General features: G+C 32.7%; 2 protein-coding genes across 2 annotated transcripts in view; one reads left to right on the top strand and one right to left on the bottom strand.

Annotated features, from left to right (window-relative positions):
• Window positions 1-19,039, top strand: part of LOC145934932 (uncharacterized) — a 469,524-nt gene that overhangs the window by 71,616 nt on the left and 378,869 nt on the right. Inside the window, exons 7-9 of the mRNA XM_083035847.1 lie at window positions 8,196-8,397; window positions 8,499-8,540; window positions 12,992-13,027. The gene's annotated coding sequence lies outside the window, so the exon portion shown is untranslated. The remainder of the gene's footprint in view (window positions 1-8,195; window positions 8,398-8,498; window positions 8,541-12,991; window positions 13,028-19,039) is intronic.
• The window catches only part of Dpr1 (defective proboscis extension response 1), a 322,483-nt gene that overhangs the window by 236,104 nt on the left and 67,340 nt on the right, over window positions 1-19,039 (bottom strand). Inside the window, exon 2 of the mRNA XM_083035845.1 lies at window positions 12,587-12,753. Coding sequence (XP_082891971.1) covers window positions 12,587-12,753 — 167 coding nt within the window. The remainder of the gene's footprint in view (window positions 1-12,586; window positions 12,754-19,039) is intronic.

Raw genomic sequence — 19,039 nt, 5'->3', positions numbered from 1 at the left:
ACAAAAACGCATTCCCTCTACCACGTCTATACTTTTTATAAAATAGATAGTAGAGTGTCAGTTAATATTTGCGACGATAATGTGTTTCTATGTTTAATCCATCTATTAAGAAAATTGCAGAATTTATTTAATTTATCATAGAGTCGAATAAAAAATCTCAATCTTAATTGTATTTTATTCAGCTCATGAAATATAAACAGATTAACTAATATTTCTTAGATCAACGTGACAGTAATGGAAAATTTTTATCACTTTTTAATTGTCTTCACTTTTTAGTAATCTAACGATTAATATTCTAATAGCAATTAAATTGTATTGCGCATGTACACGATCGGCAAACATGCAACTTCCTCCTTGCTCGAGTTTCATCTAGCGTACCTAGAAACATGATTTTGAAACGAAATTGTCGCGTGTAACGTCGCGTACAGCACCGGTCGCGACGACGGTTTCGATTACTACTTGTTCTTTTCATTAGGAAGTAAAAAGAACCTCGTGCTGGAAGCGATAAGAGTAAAATGCCTTGCAGCAAAATGGTTGTCCTATTTTTGAATATGTGTGTATACGTATATAAAAAAGTTGAAGGAAAATATGCGTGATTTCTTTGGACTGTTCTGTGCTTTTGCACGATCATGCTTTGCTGGATAATGCTTTCTGTATAGTGATAGTACTATGTTTTGCTTATAAAAAATAAAATAGAAGTGCGCGGATCTTGCCATTATTATAAAATATTTTTATGGCGAGAAATATCTTTCTTCTCCGTCAAAAAGTTTGAAATGGAAGGAAATGGAAAAGGACTTTATAAAGGAATTGGAAAAAGACTAATATTGCAAAGATATTTAATATACAAATTAAATCATTAATAGATTAGATGCTTTTATAATTATTTTTTTTATAATTTATGTTACTGTTTATGTCATATAATTCTAACATTATTTTTTAATGAAAACGAGAAGGAAACAATTTGTGTCGATTGGACATAGAGATCGATAAGTATTTCCGTGTCACTTTAACAACTTATAAGCCGTACTTTAGTCAGCATAGATATCTCTTGTTTGATCCTCTGCGAGAAAAAGTATCGATATCTTTTCTACAAGAGGATCTTATCGTCATCAATGTGACTGACTTACGGGTAGAGTGACTCTTGGCACCATTCGGTGGTGAATTGATTCCTTGTTTGTTTCATACATACCACGCTATATATATAATACGCTTGAGGCAAAGAGAGAGATCGGCGTGTCAGTTGACACGCTTCGTGGATCGCTTTGTGCCGACGAGAATCCACGATGATGTGATAAACAAATTCACGTTGTTCCATATTCCGTAAATTCGTCGAGGCGGAACCGAGTTTACCAGTTTCAGGAAGACAGAAGGTCGGCGCGATGTCAGATAAATCTGGCAAACAGTCCCTCGCTTCGTCGTAACTCTCGATGTCATCTCGGTGCTCTTGCGCTTCATCTACCATGGTGTCTCTATCTCGAGCAGATAATATACGCGGTTGATTAATTTTGCAATCTAATCCGGCCGAGTTGATAATTCGTGGAAACACATGTTTTACATTCACAATAATTTTTAATTTATTTCTATTCTCATTCGTTTACGTAGTAATCTCAGTCAGATACTTTTCAAAAGTTTAATTTTTCAATTAATATTCGAAAATTATTGCATAATATAATTATCTAAAAGGAGATGAGAGACAATGAATTATGAAATCTCCTAAAAAACACAGTTTATTTTATTCAAATTTTTAACTTTTAATTGTTAAAATTGTTAGAATTATTAGAATCATAAATTTATCAATTATGTATTTTTAATGTGATAACTTTTTGGATGCATTATTTACTTCTACCATATAATCAATAATGCGCCATTTAATTAAGAAATGAGATCTCTTCTCACTGAATTTTTACCCAATTTATAAGTGGAGTTAATTAAATTATGAAATAACATAAAACTAGGAAATTTGTAAAGAATTGATCACATATATTGAAAATATATTTAAAACGCAAAAGTAAGATTATAATACTTCATTTTTTATTTATTTTCGTAATATAGACATGTAGTTTCCATTTAAGAAATTATTTAAAGCGTAATTTAAAAGATGTCTTTTTCACATCGTACTACATAATTAACATTTGCGCAAAGGAAGATTTAAAAGACATCTCTTATTTTCATCGCGCAACGTTAATAATATTTCCTCATTTTCATCTTTATCTCTCTGTTGTTCTTTCTCTCTTTCTCTCTCTTTTCCCCCTTTCTTCTTTATGTGTGCAGCATGCATATTGTAAATTTGACCTGCATATTATCTGCATTTGAATGCACATATAGAAAGTAACGTAATGTAGAGAGATGTGTATTGTGTATTAATAGTGCGATAGATACAGCCATGTTGTTTCAAGATAAATTATTTCTACGTAAGGCGACAGAATCATGTTGCTTGAAACAAACATTTTCGCCGTGAGTGGATGCCTTTATATTATACAGACTGCATTACAATGTTTGTACATGTGAGTTTAGTGAGATTCTCTTTGCGGTGGATATATTATTATTACTCGTCTCCTTTCGCTACTTTCAAGTTTTCATCACAAATTATTTTGGTCAGCAGATTTCTAATTAAACTTCTGCAGTGATGTTTTTTTTAAAAAATAAATTAAAGAATGAGATTAATTTTTTCATCAAAATAATTAAAAATTTTGATATTAAATAATTTTATATTTATGCTTTAGTGTAAATTTCCATCCACACGTATATACACAAAGTATGAGAATTTATTATTTTATAAAATAATAAATAGAGTATTTCTGTAAAGAAATTAATGTGTTTTTAAAATTCAATTTTTTGTTTTTTTTTATTTGAAATTTAATATTGTATATTTGAAATTTAATATTGTATTATTATAAAGAAAATATTTCGACTTTTTTTATATAAAATTATAACTTCGGTACATTTTATATTTTTGTGTAATATATTCTAATAAAATATTTTTAAATAATTCATACTAGAAAGTCTTATGCAGATTTGATGAAAGAAATACTTTGATTTTTTAGTAGGGGTCGGACATATCGCGAGCGATCGGTGAAAGCAATACGACGATAAATCTTCGTGACTTACATCGCTTCGTCTATCATATTTAAATATAATTCTTTGCAGTTATCTCGTTCCACTCAATACACTTGTCCTTAATGTTCTCCTTACGTCTGGAGCGAGGGCATGCACCTTCGCAATGCTTATTGTAGTTGAAAGACGAGACGATTTGTAACATCCAATTCTCCTCGAGTAACAAGATTTATATATCTAGAGAAGAGGTTCCCGAAGAGATGTCTTGCAGGAATAAAGAAGTATGACAGAGAATGTCAGAACGAAACGGATAAATATGATTCGATTTTACTCTGCTTGAGTGAAATATATGGATCACTTTTTTAGAACATGTCTTATACACGCATGTGCATAATTGATAAAGCAAGCGTAGCAAGATGTCAGGATTATTTTCTTTTTGAATGATCGTAGTTATTCATTTACATTATTTTTAATATCCATATATTCGTAATGACTCTGTTTTTTCCAATGCAATCGATCATTTAGTAACGCGGACACGTAGTATATATCGTTAATAAATAATCATTTGAATAAATGATGATAGAATATAATGAAATTACTGTCGTGATAATATGAACTGAAAAACGTGAAAATGTTAAATAAGAATTATTTAAATCTCTCGTATTCGAACCAGCGGCAATTAAAGTGTTGCTCGATTTTAGTACAATCTTTACGCATATACAACTTTGTGGCGGATTGCGAAATCTACGTAATCGCCCGAAGTTATTTTGCAATTTTATCGGACCTGCCGTGCTTCGGCAATCGTTATGCCATAAACGGGGTGGAAATAAATAAATAAAAGAGAGCGAGAACGAGAGAGAGTAAGAGAGAGAAGTACACAGCGCTGCTAGTAGAGAAAAAGGAACGAATTCGGAGTACGGACGGCAGCAAACGAAATATTTGGTATCGGAAAAGCAATTGTTCGGATTAAACGCAGCGGTTTTCGCATGGATCCTTTTTTCATATATATGTATTGGGATTTAATTTATTCTCTCTAACCATAACCGGCGCGCGCGATCGAATCACGATTATCACTGCACGATTCGGGAATTTCGAATATTCAATTAATTCCGTCGATCTGCCCCAGGGATCGATTTCAAATTGCAGGCTATTAGTAGCGTTTATGCCTTAAGGAAGATACACCATCCTCGTGTTTACTAGACACGAAGGAGCTTCGTGCAAAATTATCATTATCTAGTCAGTGCTCGGTACGAATGTAGTTTGTTCTACACATTTTCGTATTACACAAATATACATATATGTATACATATATACACACTCTTTTAGAAGTATTATTTTATTAAAATTTTTAAATACATTTTTTATAAAAAAGACATCAAAGTATTAAATATTCTATTTTTAGTAATCTTTTAATCTTAACATTGTAATTTATAATTATTCCACATACGAGATAACAAATTAAATAAAATATTAAAATGGTATAATAATGAATATTTTATTATCAATTTTTGTTTTCTGTCTTTTATTTTTTACGTTGCAATATGCATGAAAGTACATTTGCTTCTAGCACACTTGCGCAACAATACAAATAACAAGTTGTATTGTGCTCGTTACACTTTACAAAATTAGTTTGTTTAGTAATAGTCCAGCAGGGAGGTTTAAATAGATTTGCTGAGTGTAGCGGCGCTATTAAATAGAAATACAATAAGATTATTACGAATTTATAAACTTTCTTAAACGTATGTGACAGTGCTCCAAATAAGACTAATTGATACTTGTGCCATGATAATAGTCTTATCTCTTCTATTTATTTAAGTTATAATATTCTTCAAAGAAGTTGAATTTTGCTCTCTTTATCGATAAATTTTATTATTATTTTATTTTCAGATGATGTGATAATGTAAAAAGCGATAACGCTAAGCGTATTGCGTATAAAGGCGTTTATCTTTATATTTCTCTTTCTTTTTTCAACATATTTTATTGATCAAAATTTTTTAAATGCATTGTTCGCGATTTTATTAAGTCAATTAATTGGCTATCTTCTTTAATAATATTTAAATGCAGGTATTTTATATAAGATTATAACTTTATTGTCTTTATATTTTAAAATTGACGATGTAAAAATGTGAAAAGTCGCTCAATTAAAGTATAAAGAGAGAATAAAATTTTAATAAGCTAGCTCGCATATTTCACCTACATATAGTCCACATAGCTCGTCGCTTATAATATTTAAGCTACCACGCACACTTAATACTCTATCTTGATACATTTTAATAGACTAATATTAACAATACGTTGGTAACAAAAATAAATAACATCGATATATTAAGGTCACATATTAAGATCATTAAAAAGTAAAAAGCCAGCAAAATGACCAATTATCGCGCGATTAAAAGTAATGAAATTTTCGAGTCGACGTTCTTAATAGGCTATCAAAAGCATATTACGTCGTCGCAAGAAGATAAGGCTCGTTTTCGCGTTCGTTTTCGAGAAGATTTCTCATCGCGGATCTTACAATGCGGCATTTCGTAGCTACACTTTACTACTCAAACAAAGCCGTAACGGCGCTGATCAGCCACATCGAAAATCCGATCCTCCCTTCTTGTTTGCAAGGTCGTGTGTAAATCTTAGGTCGGGTTAGAGAGAATCTCGGGATGAACGACACTTTCGCTCCCCGGCGCGATATTTATTCAAACCGGGAAAAGAGTTGTGGGTTTCGCCCAAACCATCGAATTACTGAGCTGTTTTCTTTCCGTCACTTTGAATATATATATAGCGACGACGTCTCACCGATATAACTCTATCGTGTGGAATTCAGATGCATTCGAATTCATTTTTCTTTGAACAAATCGATTCGGGTGAAAGGGTCGTTTACACGACCGAATTATGTGGTATAAATACCGAAGAATCTCAGAAACTCTTGACGAGAAATAGAAGTTGAGGGGTGAAGGTTACGAACTAAAATAGTTCTCGAGATATGTCATTCGTATCACACGAATTAAAATATTATTATCGGAAGATATATTTTGACGGCGAATATTGTAGATTGGAAAGAGAGATAAAATTGAGGAAATTGTTTTTGTCGAAAGGTATTAACAATTTTTACTAAATACAAATTTCATCGACAAGTTTAGAGATCGCAGACTAACTAAATTCTATTGTAAATAGGTATTTACTTGTATACTTATTTAATTTTTTTTTGTATAATTTGAAATATAAATGCATTTTATATAACAGAGAGCAAGTTGATGACTTTTCCCTTTGGAATATTATTTCGGGTCAACAAGCGCGTAATGTAACGCATGGAATTAGCAATGCAAATGTTGCGTTTCCATTTTACGGATGAGCACCCTATATAAGCCGCATATGGCGATACCAAGTTGCACGTGCGAACGTAGTTAATGTCCTGATTTCGAGTTGCTGAAGCTCTGATACAATGTGTCAACGTAAATATCACTCACAAACTTTCGAGATACAACGAGAACGTCACTAAACGCAGAGCGAGAACGATTACAACTTCGATCAACGACGGAAGTACGTCGGAGTACTTAGTCTTCCTATATTATCTCGTCGTCGAATACTGTCAAATCAACATCAAATAACGAAACTAATTTACGAATAAAAATAAAATATAATAGAGAATAAATAATGTTTTCAAACTGCAGATTTTGCAATTTTTGCATATACATATAAGTTGATTGAAAATTGAAAATATATACAAAAAAATATTTTTTCTCTCTGCATTTCTATGCAGTAGTAGTAGTAGCAAAATTTTTTAATTATAAGATTTTTTTACGATATTATAATTATATTTGTCCTTTTAAAATACTAGAACAACACAAGTGCGCGGTACGTGCGCTCGCACCATTCTTCGATTTTATGTTAAAAAGAATGTTTTCAATAATATATTATAATACTTTAAACACGATTAATATTTTTGACAGTTATCAGCTGATTTCTGTCAAAAAATATTAAATTATAATATATTATTTACAAACATATCACTATTTTAATTTTTTAACATATTATATTAAAATTTAATTTTTTACCATATTATTATTTTAAAAATTAATTAGCAAATTAACACTTTAATTTTTAATTAGTTGATTTTTGTCAAAAAATATTAATAAAGCAAAAATATTCTAGCTTACATATACATATTAAATTGTTAAAATTATTAATTTTTAAATTTAAATTAAAACAAAATTAAAATAGTAATATGTTGTAAATAATATGTTATAATACTTAAATAATAATATGGTAAAAATTTAAAATGGTTATATGTTGTAAATAATATGTTATAATACCTTATTCTCAATTAATATTTTTTGACAGAAATCAGCTGATAACTGTCAAAAATATTAATCGTGTTTGAAGTATTATAACATATTATTTAAAACATTATTTTAATTTTTACAACATATAATTATTTTAAAAATTAATTAGCAAATTAATGCTTTAATTAGCTGATTTCTATCAAGAAATATTAATAAAGCGAAAATTTGCTAATTAAATATTCTGGCTTACATATTTATATTTATATTTTGTGTATGTTATAATTTGCTAATTAAATTTTAAAATAATAATATGGTAAAAGTTATAAAATAGTAATATGTCGTAAATAATATGTTATAATACCTTATTCTCGATTAATATTTTTTCTTTCTAAAGCTATATCTTTTCGAACGAATCTCCTTCGAGTTTTAATTAATTAATATTATTATAATATTAAGTCATGTATATAGTATCGCGCGCGCGCTATTAGAGTGAAGTTGCCGATGTTTGTAGAATAGCGGCCATTACCGAAACGCTGCGAGTATCAGGCAGTTCGAGCTTCGTCCCGCTTTGATTAATTAGTAAGCATAATCGTTAGAGACGATTTCTAACCTTTGTATTGTAATATTTATCAATCGCATATCATAATTTCAACGTTAATATGTTGGCGTTCTTGTTCGAAACGCATATTTCGTGAAAAATTTAATGCAAAATCGCTTGCCAACATAACCCAACTTAATCTGTTGTCGCGCGCGCGAATGTGTTGCGATCCGTGGATATATTTATCATTAATTCTAGTTTACATATTTATATTGTGTATGTTATAATAAGATTATTCTAATATGTATGTATTTTATTTGTTACAGGTAGCATTGCGATACACAGTGCGATTCACGATTTACGCGTCGTGTCGGGAGTGCCGTGTAAAGTGTCGCGCGTCGGGTGTGCCGTGTAAAGTTTCGGGCAAATAATTATTCGTATTTTCGCGAGTGTCGTGAGTGCTACGAAGGATCAAGAGAGGAGGAGGAGGCCCAGGGAGGCATCGGGCGACAGCGGGGCATCTGTGAGGTATGCAAAATAAAAACATTTTTTCTAAACTGCATTTTTTTTAAAGCTGTATATTCGACACACACATATGTATATACATAATTTGAATATTTTGTTTTCAGATCAATGTGTGCTGTACTACAACTCAGCTATTGCACGTATCGGTGAGTGAAAAATTGTTTATTTATAATATTTTAATAGCGCTAATGTGGGTGTATATTATTATATACATATATACGATATGTTGAAAATATTAAAATATTAATATATTTTAAATATGTTATAATATCTTATTCGCGATTAATATTTTTTGGCAAAAATCAGCTGATAATTGTCAAAAATATTAATCGAATTTAATATATTATAACATCCCTTTTTAAAAAAGCATGTTAAGTCGATTCTCGTAAGTATTGTTGCATCTTTTTCGCGATACTGATAGACTGTTTCGATTCGCATTGTGCGTTATATTCGTAGCACCGAGAGGCTATCATTGCTAGAGTTAGTAGTTTAACAGTTTGTTCAAAATAAATATAAAATATAAAATAATGTGTTTTAAATAATATGTTACATATAATACTTTAAACTCGATTAATATTTTTGATAGTTATCAGCTGATTTCTGTCAAAAAATATTAATCGCGGATAAGGTATATTATAACATATTATTTACAACTTATTACTATTTCAATAATTTAACATATTATTATTTTAAAATTTAATTAGCAAATTAACGCTTTAATCAGCTGATTTCTGTCAAAAAATATTAATAAAGCGTTAACTTGCTAATTAATTTTAAAATAATAATATGTTAAAAATATTAAAATATGTAGTAATAATAAAAGTTGTAAATAATATGTTATAATACTTTAAATTCGATTAATATTTTTTGACAGAAATCAACTGATAACTGTCAAAAATATTAATCGAGTTTAAAGTATTATAACATATTGTTTAAAATATATTATTTTATTTAATTTTATTTTAAACAAACTGTCAAACTGCTAACTCTTGCGATGACAGCCTCTCGATATTAAGAATATAACGCACAACGCAAATCGAGAGTGTCAATCAGCATCGCTGAAAAGAGGCAACAATACTTGCGAGAATCGATTTAACATGCTTTTTTTTAGAGAAGGATACGTATTTCATCCTATTGATTTTGGAGCAATCGTGAACTTTTTTGCAAGATAATTATGTGTTTGTTAAATGTTTTAAATATTTCAAATATATATTAACAACAGTATAAACAACATGTCGATGTCGAGAGAAGAAAACTATGATCTGATAAGTCTAGGATATGTTGAAAACAGCTTTGCTAAGTCGAGAAAAGGAGCGACGTGCAAATGTCTCAGTTAGCTTCGTTAACTCCAAACATTTGCCCCGCAATAACTCCATATACGCTGCCAACTTTCTGCAAGTCAAACCACTGACTTTCCCAAGTTAACGCGTGAACCGCGAAACACGACGCTATATGTATATATACATATAGTTACTTATATTAACATTCGTACACTGCAGAATATCTGAATTTCCATAAGCATGTTAAGTTATAAATTAATAAATTTAGGAAGGTTTCGCAGTGTTTGAATATTAAAGTGAGTAACTCTGTATATATTTCTCTTTCTACTTCGTTATTCAATATTTTCCACGAAAAATCTCCCACTGTATTCGTCAAATCTATCTTGGAATATCAGAAAAATATATTATATTACGTATATATATAAAATTATGCACAAAAATTTACAATAGTTATTATTCTGTTATAATACACCAGTATTTCCCGTCTCTCTTATTTTATTTTCTATCATCAATTCTTGCACCACAGAACGATCTTCTTTTATATTTTGCAACTATCGTAAGCTTTAGGGTAGTCTATCACCAATCCCAATCTTAAGCCAATCATTTGAGAGCGTGTCAAGATGTGATAAGACGCCCAGTCACAAGAAACGAACTGCGATTTTCACGTGTAATTTATTACGATTCGACCTGTCGGTTCTCGCCGTCTCAGCTCCATCGGGTACCGCTGCTGCGGGAACAATATCCGCACGTTTTTTTCTCACTGATCTTCTCTGTCTTTCCTTCCTTTGAGATGTGGACTCGGTTAAAAAATCGTCGAGAAAATTTTCGCGCGAATTTTCGTAATTGGTTTGCGCATGAGTAAACCTCGTTAATATCCGTAACCGCCGTGCAATTGCCTTTCTCTAATAATAGGGCTATTAGGGCGTATAGCTGGCCGTGTGTCTGGTCGTAAAATGAGAAGCGAGTTATTGTTCAATGCGTGACGTTCGTGGAGCGGTAGTCTTGCTCGAAAATGCAGCAGCTATGATTTTGATGCAGTCTGGCGTAATAATAGCACTTCCATATCTCTCATGTCCGTAGTGCTTTGTTTAGAAAAGAGCGTTTTTTCGGATGAGACATTATTAGAGTTCACGGAAGCTTGTGTATATTAATACATATTTTCATATCGCGAGCAATTACGTAAATAAATGAAGAAATGTATATCATAAAAAACTTATTCCAAAAATTCTGGCGTGAATCCCGCGCGTGATTCGCGCGAATTTCATCGCAATTCCGCCGCGGTTAGTCTGTAATTATCGGAATAAAAATACGGTCGTAACGTTTGCAAGTTATCGGTGATGCGTGTTCGAATATCCCCACTCTCGGGGATTCTTCCTCCTGGAAATAGCTGAAACTCACATTATTGACCCGTTTGTGAATAATTGGGTCGTTAACGAGTAATCAGTCCAACTGTCTTTTCCCACGATTAGTAAGACATTTCACAACAATTCAACTGTAAAAGAGAGTGAGAGAGAGAGAGTGTTTCCGTGTAAAAGTGGAGTTAGATGCAAGGTAATAATTATGCGAATGCTGTTTGAATTTTTATAATCATGATTACGATTTTTAATTAAGTATTTTTCAGAATCAGATGTTTTTGATACTTTAAATTCGCTGTATTTAATGCAATAAATGTCCACAATATTCTCTGAAACTTTGAGAAACCTCGCATAGGATATCGGTATTTATCGAATTACGTAATATCGAGTCTTGTTATGCAGGTAATGTCGATACATTTCCCCGACGTATATTCTGTGAACTAGGCTGGAACTTTGTGAAATATGAAATCTTCGCATGCTGCGGGAACTCGAGCACGGTAACCGGAAGATTGCGCGACTTGATTAAATATTAAGTTTTAACGGAACGTGCCCAAGAAAATTACATTAAATATCCCGCGATCGATGGACATTGCATAATTTATTATCAGTTTTTGAATAATTTTGCAATTATGTGTACTTTTATTGGAAGCTCATAAAATCGATATATAATAGTTTTCTGTTTTGCGCAAGAATAATCAATGTACAATGCTTGGCTAATAATGTTAAAAAGAATAATAAGAATAACGTTCGTTGTGAAAAGCGTGACAAATTTTTTTACAATTCAATTATTAGTCAATCACGATTCTTATTGTTGGTAAAAAATCTGGAAAGACAATAGCCGATATATCTCTCTATTCGCCTTTGAACAGGTTTAAACCTTCAAACAGGCGTCATGCATATTCTATCAACGACCTAACCAGAAACCGCAGGCCAGCCTTGCGGTAATGTTAACCCAGCAACTCTGATCTATATAGCCTGACAGAGAGGCATGTCTGGGATTGAGGATTTTGAAAAACCATAACCGCAACAGCAACCTCCACTTCACTTTTGACGCGACGAGAATATTGCAAAGTTTTTTTTTCTACTTAATATCTATGTCCCATTCAAGAGTCACGACTAAAAAGGTTATGAACTTTTTCTCGAGAGTTTAAACCAGTTTTTTAATTTTTTATCTTCCATCTCGATATCTTCCATCTCATAAATGCCTGTACCTTAAACTCGATAAACGTGTCGTTGTTAAATTTAATTAACACATAAAATAGGATAATATTTTTTATTTAAATTGATGAAATCTTTATCTATTCAATAAAATGATTTATTAGATTTGATTTGATGTCAAGCTACATACAAGCATTTCTCGGCGAATTGTCCATTTCAAAGATCTTTTGCGGTAAAGAAATCTATTACTACGCGAATGCTTTGACTATTTATTTAGAGCGTAACTGATGCTCGAGCAAAGCCTTCGTTGTACTGTCAGTTGCGGATTTCCTGGCGTCGTAATTAGCAAGTTGTCTCAACAGGAGGAGCTGCAAAATTAGGAATTATGCTGCTACTCACCTCTTTGTCCCCTAGCTGATGAACTCTGCAGTGAAGAAAAGCGGTTTGACCGACTGCAGTAGTGACATTCCGTGGCACGTTCGTCTCGAAAGCCGGCACGCCGCTGACGTTGCGACTTCCTTGCACAAGACTTCCGCTCAAGACTCTCTGATCGCGAGTGAACGTACCTGTGTGACACACACATAGAAACGTCAGCGTCGAAAATTAGCATGTCCACAACTAAGTCGCGAAACTCATTAACCGAAACGCATAAAGCTTTAAGCTTCCACCGGTTCTGCTAGTCGCGATGAAAACGGAAATTATTGCGTAATTCACTCTTCCTCGTATATTTATATTTTTAAGATTTTGATTCGTTTCAGTCGGACGTTTCGAAGAGTACCTAATAGAGATTATTTCTGTTTTCAGATTGAAAGCTGTTCGCGGCGAGGAGAACGCAGTTTGGTAAGTGACAACAATTTTTTAAATTAAAAATTTGTGTGATCGTTGCGTATTTAGTGTGCATTTCGTACAATAGTATATTATTTAGCAAAATATAAGCGACTTTTTTTATAAACACAGTAACGTAAATATGTGTATGTATAGGAACTGTGTGTTATTCCAAAACTTTTTTTTTTAATTTCAATGCAGAAAATTTTATTTATTTTCAACATTTTTTTTCAATCTCGTGAAATTTATTTAAAATATCTTTGTGAAGAATGTTTATTTTATTTATTGTCAGAACCACGATAGATAACGCGCATTGACGAATCGAGTACGCATGACAATTGCGTGCAAAATCATAGTTAACGTTATCGAGATAAGTAGTGAATTCTCGACAGACGTCGCTATTTCTTGAATTGATTGTTAGCGACGAAATCAGATAAGTTCGCAAGTTTGTATTTGGCCTGCAGGTAAGATATAGATCGCAGATTAATCTGCAGCTTGCGGATAGAGGAAGGTCGGGGAAGGACGAGCTTGCATGACCTGGCCCTTTATCCGTTGACGGTGTTTTGCGCATGAATCAGTTTAGACTAGAATATGTTTTGCGGACGAAACGTTACGCCGTGTTTGCACACGCTGATGACGGTCATTTCACCGATATTAGCGTTAGATTGTTCACTAATTACCGACAATATTCAACAGCCATAATAGCAATGTTGGAAATTTTCACGAAGACATCCGTTTAAGAAATTATTTTTATTGCAGTCACCACAAAATTTATTACATTACAATTATATAATGGAAAATGTGCCTTTCAATTATAGTAATTTTGATATTATATTATTTCTTATTGAGTCTTGAAATATAATTTTTTTCTCGATGTTGCAAAAAAAAATTTTTTTAATATGTCGCACAATAGAAGTTAAATTTAAATTATATTTAGATAGAATATGAAAATAAATATATACGTATATCTTTTTATACCGGAGATTTGCTGCGCTTTTAATAAAGCTTGTTATAGTCGAAATGTTTAATAAAAAAAAATAATAAAGCTACAGCATTACTATTGCATATGTTGATATAAATATGAAAATACGTAGGTTCTAAAGTATCTCTGGGGATATTAAAAGTTATTTTATACCTTTTTACGTACTTTTGGTTGCATAAATTGGTACATGTAGAAACCGAGAAATATATTCACACAGAAATTTCGTTTCTTTTTACGGGACTATGTGAACTTTAGCAGTTAACCTACGACGACCGAACATTTGAATAAGATTTGAATTTTGTACGCAAAGTTCATCCTGGTGTGAAACAAGTCGATCCTCTTGCTGAGAATTAACATAAATTCTCTTGCCGAGAATTCTTATATTATCCTTACTTTAATTGTGTATGCTCATGATAAAGTTTTATGAATTATATATAATCACCATATATCAATTACAATGTTTGCACATCGGTGAAATACAATAAACCAATTTTCTATTTTATGGATATATGTAATATAAATCTATTCCTCGTTTTATAAGAGAATAGTTTATTAAAAAGAAAGAAAGTTTATTATTACGTATTATATTTTTTTGATATTAAAATTTAGAGCATACTTGAACGCATCTCTTTGAAAAAGATGGATATTTTAAGCTTTTGAAAAAGGTTAATGTCGAATTAATAAGCGGACGAACGAATGGCATTAATCTTATTACGACAATTTATGTATTAGGCACTATTTGCCAAATGCATTCGTTTTATACAGTGGCCATTTATTTTTTAAAGAATAATTGACTGCTCTCTCTCTCTCTCTCTCTCTCTCTCTCTCTCTCTCTCTCTCTCTCTCTCTCTCGTACGCGAAAGCTTTTAGCTTCTTCGAACATTAGTATTCTTTATATAATATGATTTTGAGCAATTTATAACATAATTCATTTTCAAATAAACATTCGACTTTATACTCGAGCAAAGAAAAATTCCCTGCGATTAGAATAAGTTAAAATGATTTAAAAGAAACTTAAATTTTACTTATATAAATTTATAGACTTAATACGCGTATGCGATGATTCGCAGATGATTAATCATCATCATTATTGTTTTTATCAGTATTTGAAATATTCTTTGGATGTCTTGTACTTCCAAACTGATTATTGTTTCGTACTGATTAATGTTTATTGTCTAATATTATATAATAAAAGTTAATTTTTTTATATTAAATTCAAGATAAGAAAGTGACGTGTAATAAATTATAGTTTCTGTCACATTATTACTCTATAGTTTCTTAATTTTTTAAATTTTAATTTGAAAATTTGAAGTCTACTTCAGTTGACACACAAAACATTTTTCACATCACTTACATGGAATGCAATAATCAATTGATTTTAATTTTTTTTAAATATTCAATTAAAAAATATCATTTAAATACAAAGATAGTATACAATTACGCATAGTACAATTACATTTATACATAAAAAAAATAGAAGGAGAATCGACATCAATTGTGAGGCATTGTTATTTTTTTTCTTCTCTACGACAAATGAATCAATTTGCTGGCTCGGTCCCGATTCATTTAATAACAGATAAAACACCCGTGTGTATAATCGATATGAACATCGGGTTCGGCGTTCGTGAAGACACGCGTGCGAGCATCAACGCGAATTCCTCTTTAGATTTGTACCAGCTTGAAAATTCGTATCAAGTTAATGAATTGTATTTCATCGAAAATCGATCGACTATCGTTTACGTTTTCGCCATGCAATGATAAAAGCACCTCGTACCTCGCGGTCTGTGTATCGGAGCAGTCCGTATCGAACTTCCGACATAGTCGGATGCGAAAGGTCACGATCAGGAAATAGTTCCGGATGCGGATCGACGGGAAATGAAAACTTTTTCATAACGGGAACGGAATGCTCGCGAACGTCACACATCGCGTTGAATTGGAAGCCGCCGAATGATATTGCGCATAAAAAAAAAAAAAACAGTGTGACATTATTCAAGATATCAAATGACGCAATATTATCTGATAATCTATATTTAAAATATCGATATTGCATTATCGGTGAGAGTCGCGTGAGAGTTAATATTTTCAAATATATCATATATTCGATATGTTACGGACTTTTCAATCATAAAATTTCACTCATTCTAGTGAGCTGTATTCTGTTAGAAAAATATGTATATCAAATAGAGATATTGAATTCCGTTAATGTATAATATAAATGTGATTGTAGATTGTTTATGAATCTCTTTTGGAATAATTTTTTCTTTTTTGGAAATTTTTTTACAAATCGCACACGCTATAGGTCGTTTGTTATATATATTTTGATTAACCTGGCAAAAACATTCGCGCTGTTAAAGTTAAAACGCGAGAGTTTCGTAGTGAAATAATTTGTCATTGTCGCGATGAGCGCATCCATATTCCGCGACCGAGTTTTACAAGGGTGCCACGGTGATTCGCGCTGATCAATAACGGGGGAATAATAAATAACGGACAGACTTGTCGATAAAGCAACGGGACCAAAAATCGCCGTCACACCAACACTGCAATGTGTTGTATAGTAGTATACATACGTGCCATCTCGCCCGCAAAGTTATGACCCCGTGGCCCGTGAAGCGGATACACAGCCCTGCTTCGTATGTGTGTATGTGTTTGTGTGTGTGTGTGTGTGTGTGTGTGTGCATCTGGCGTGTTGTGCGGTTACAACGTTGTAACTCTCGCTCGTTGTGCGAGGACAACGTGCCAGAACAAAGAAGCAAGGTTTTTGTCTAGTTTCGTATAGTGCCGTTCGAAGAGGATTAGATGGAGGAGAAGCTGGCGTGCACATAGTGGTCTTATATCTTGTCGTATGTACGTATTTATAGGAGTGTAACTGCCATCAGTGTAGTAAATGTCGATACATTTCGGCAAGATGGCACACATAAAAAAGTAAAAATTGTTCCAATTGTATTTTTACTATCTTCTCTATGTAGCTCGATAAAGAATATTTATGTAAAACGGCAAAGAAAATTTATTTCAATTACGTTGAGGACTTTAATAGCCGACGGTTCTCTCGTGTAATCATCTCGGTCAGTCGAATGATGCTCTATATATGTGACATCATTCAATTATAAAGCCATACTCTATATGTATATATAGTTTAGAATATCATATTGGAAGTGGCTTCTATTTACTGGCATTTACTGGAGTGCAGCACTGGCTAGTGATAAACTATATTGTGATATATTTGAGATATTAATTACACGATATTATTACATACTATGTAGTCGCGTGATAACGGTGCATCTAAATTACAACCAACTCTTCATCGCGAGTACCTATGGCCAACGATATATCCAATTTTCCTACGAATAGAGAAAATATGTAGCTTTTGTTCCCGGAAAGAGTAATTTGGACTGCTGTAAGGGTTACATTTCACTGGGTGCGGCCGCGTGTTGTTCGACCGAACTTTTGTCGCAAAAATTGACTCGCGCGGGCGAGCTATATACTCCGGGGATTACGCTTCGAAAGCGCCGAAGCGAGGCGTTCGATGTACGTGACGTATGGCAGGTTGAAAGGATCGTGGCTACAGTTACCGGGTCTGCTGAAATCTCGGCGAATCGATGATTTGATGGATGTCCGATCACGGACGCGCTCCAGGCATTGTGTCTGTTAGTTGCTGTAATTTGATAATCGCTGCGATAGATATACCCTGCGCTTAGGTACTTTTTGGCAAAACATTTTTTTTTTTCCGAAAAACTGTTAACGATTACACTGACAATAACACGTAACAATTTAGGTGATGCTATTATTTAAATTTTATTTTATTTTATTCCTTCTTTACGAAGAAAATTTTTAGTTCTCTCTTTTTAATTTACATAGATTCTTAAATATATTGCATATTTAATTATCTTATGTGTTTGAAACTTATATATATTTCAGTAAGAGAAGGGTTTTTATTTAGTTGAAAATTTTAATTGTGAAGATATTTATCAAAATTTGTTAAAATTTAAATTTATCATAAGTGTTCAAATTATCATACAGCAAAAGAATCTCTCTTTACTTCAAGTTTTTGAAGGGAATATTAATATTCCGAAAGATAAGAAATTTGATGTATAATATATATATAATTTAGAGAAGCAAAAGGAAAGATATATTACAGATTTTAAGACATTATTCGTCCACGTCAAAAGGATACTGATTATTCTCTCTAATATAATAATGTAACGACCGTGGTTACATAATTGCAGGCTCAACTTTTCTAAAACTTTCTTTTAACTCTGCAATTAATTTCAATTCGAGTTAGCGCTTCGTATGGTCACGGAAAGTTTTAATCCAGAACTGACCCGTAGAAAACATCGATGAAATGTATTTTTGCTGGAAATCATAAATTTTCGAGATCGGTCGTCTTCCCCATTCGCTCTGCCTTTTCTCCTCATAAAGCACGGCAGGTCCGAAGCTGCAAATTTGATCTTAACCGCGATGACGCTGGCTCGAAACGGCTGGCCGATGTATGTTCGGGCGTGGACGAACTCAGCTTTCGTTGGATTACGCGGCCGCAGCAGGAAATTCGAAGGTTGCCGGGAAATTTGTGAGACACGTGGGAAGACGCATAAATCAGACTCCGCTGATTTCGAGGCAGAGGCTACTAGGGATTTCTCCGGGTGATCGAGCGCGGTTCAATCTCGGTCAAGCCGAGAACGACTTAATGCTTTAAATGCAGCAGCGTTCTCGCGCGAGGAAGATTTAAAAATCCACCGGCGTTTACCCCTATTAAGCTGGCCCCACCACCAACGCCAAATAAAGTCGCACCTATCGATTAATTTAGTGCTAATTATGTGCTAATTTGTTGCCGTAGTCCGGATTTTGTCGCTCAAACCGTTTAGCAGGAATTAATGTTCAAAGTGGGGGGGCTGGCTTGACATTAAGCTAGCCCCCCCCATAGTGAAAAAAAAATCGCACCTATCAATTAATTTAGTGCTAATTATGTGCTAATTTGTTGCCGTAGTCCGGATTTTGTCGCTCAAACCGTTTAGCAGGAATTAACGTTTAAAGTGACATTAAGCTAGCCC

This window comes from Prenolepis imparis, unplaced genomic scaffold, assembly GCF_030444845.1.
Source record: "Prenolepis imparis isolate NDT839.2.m4 unplaced genomic scaffold, iyPreImpa1.0 SCAF_4, whole genome shotgun sequence".
NCBI lineage: Eukaryota > Metazoa > Arthropoda > Insecta > Hymenoptera > Formicidae > Prenolepis > Prenolepis imparis.
This window is presented reverse-complemented; position numbering and strand designations above follow the sequence as displayed.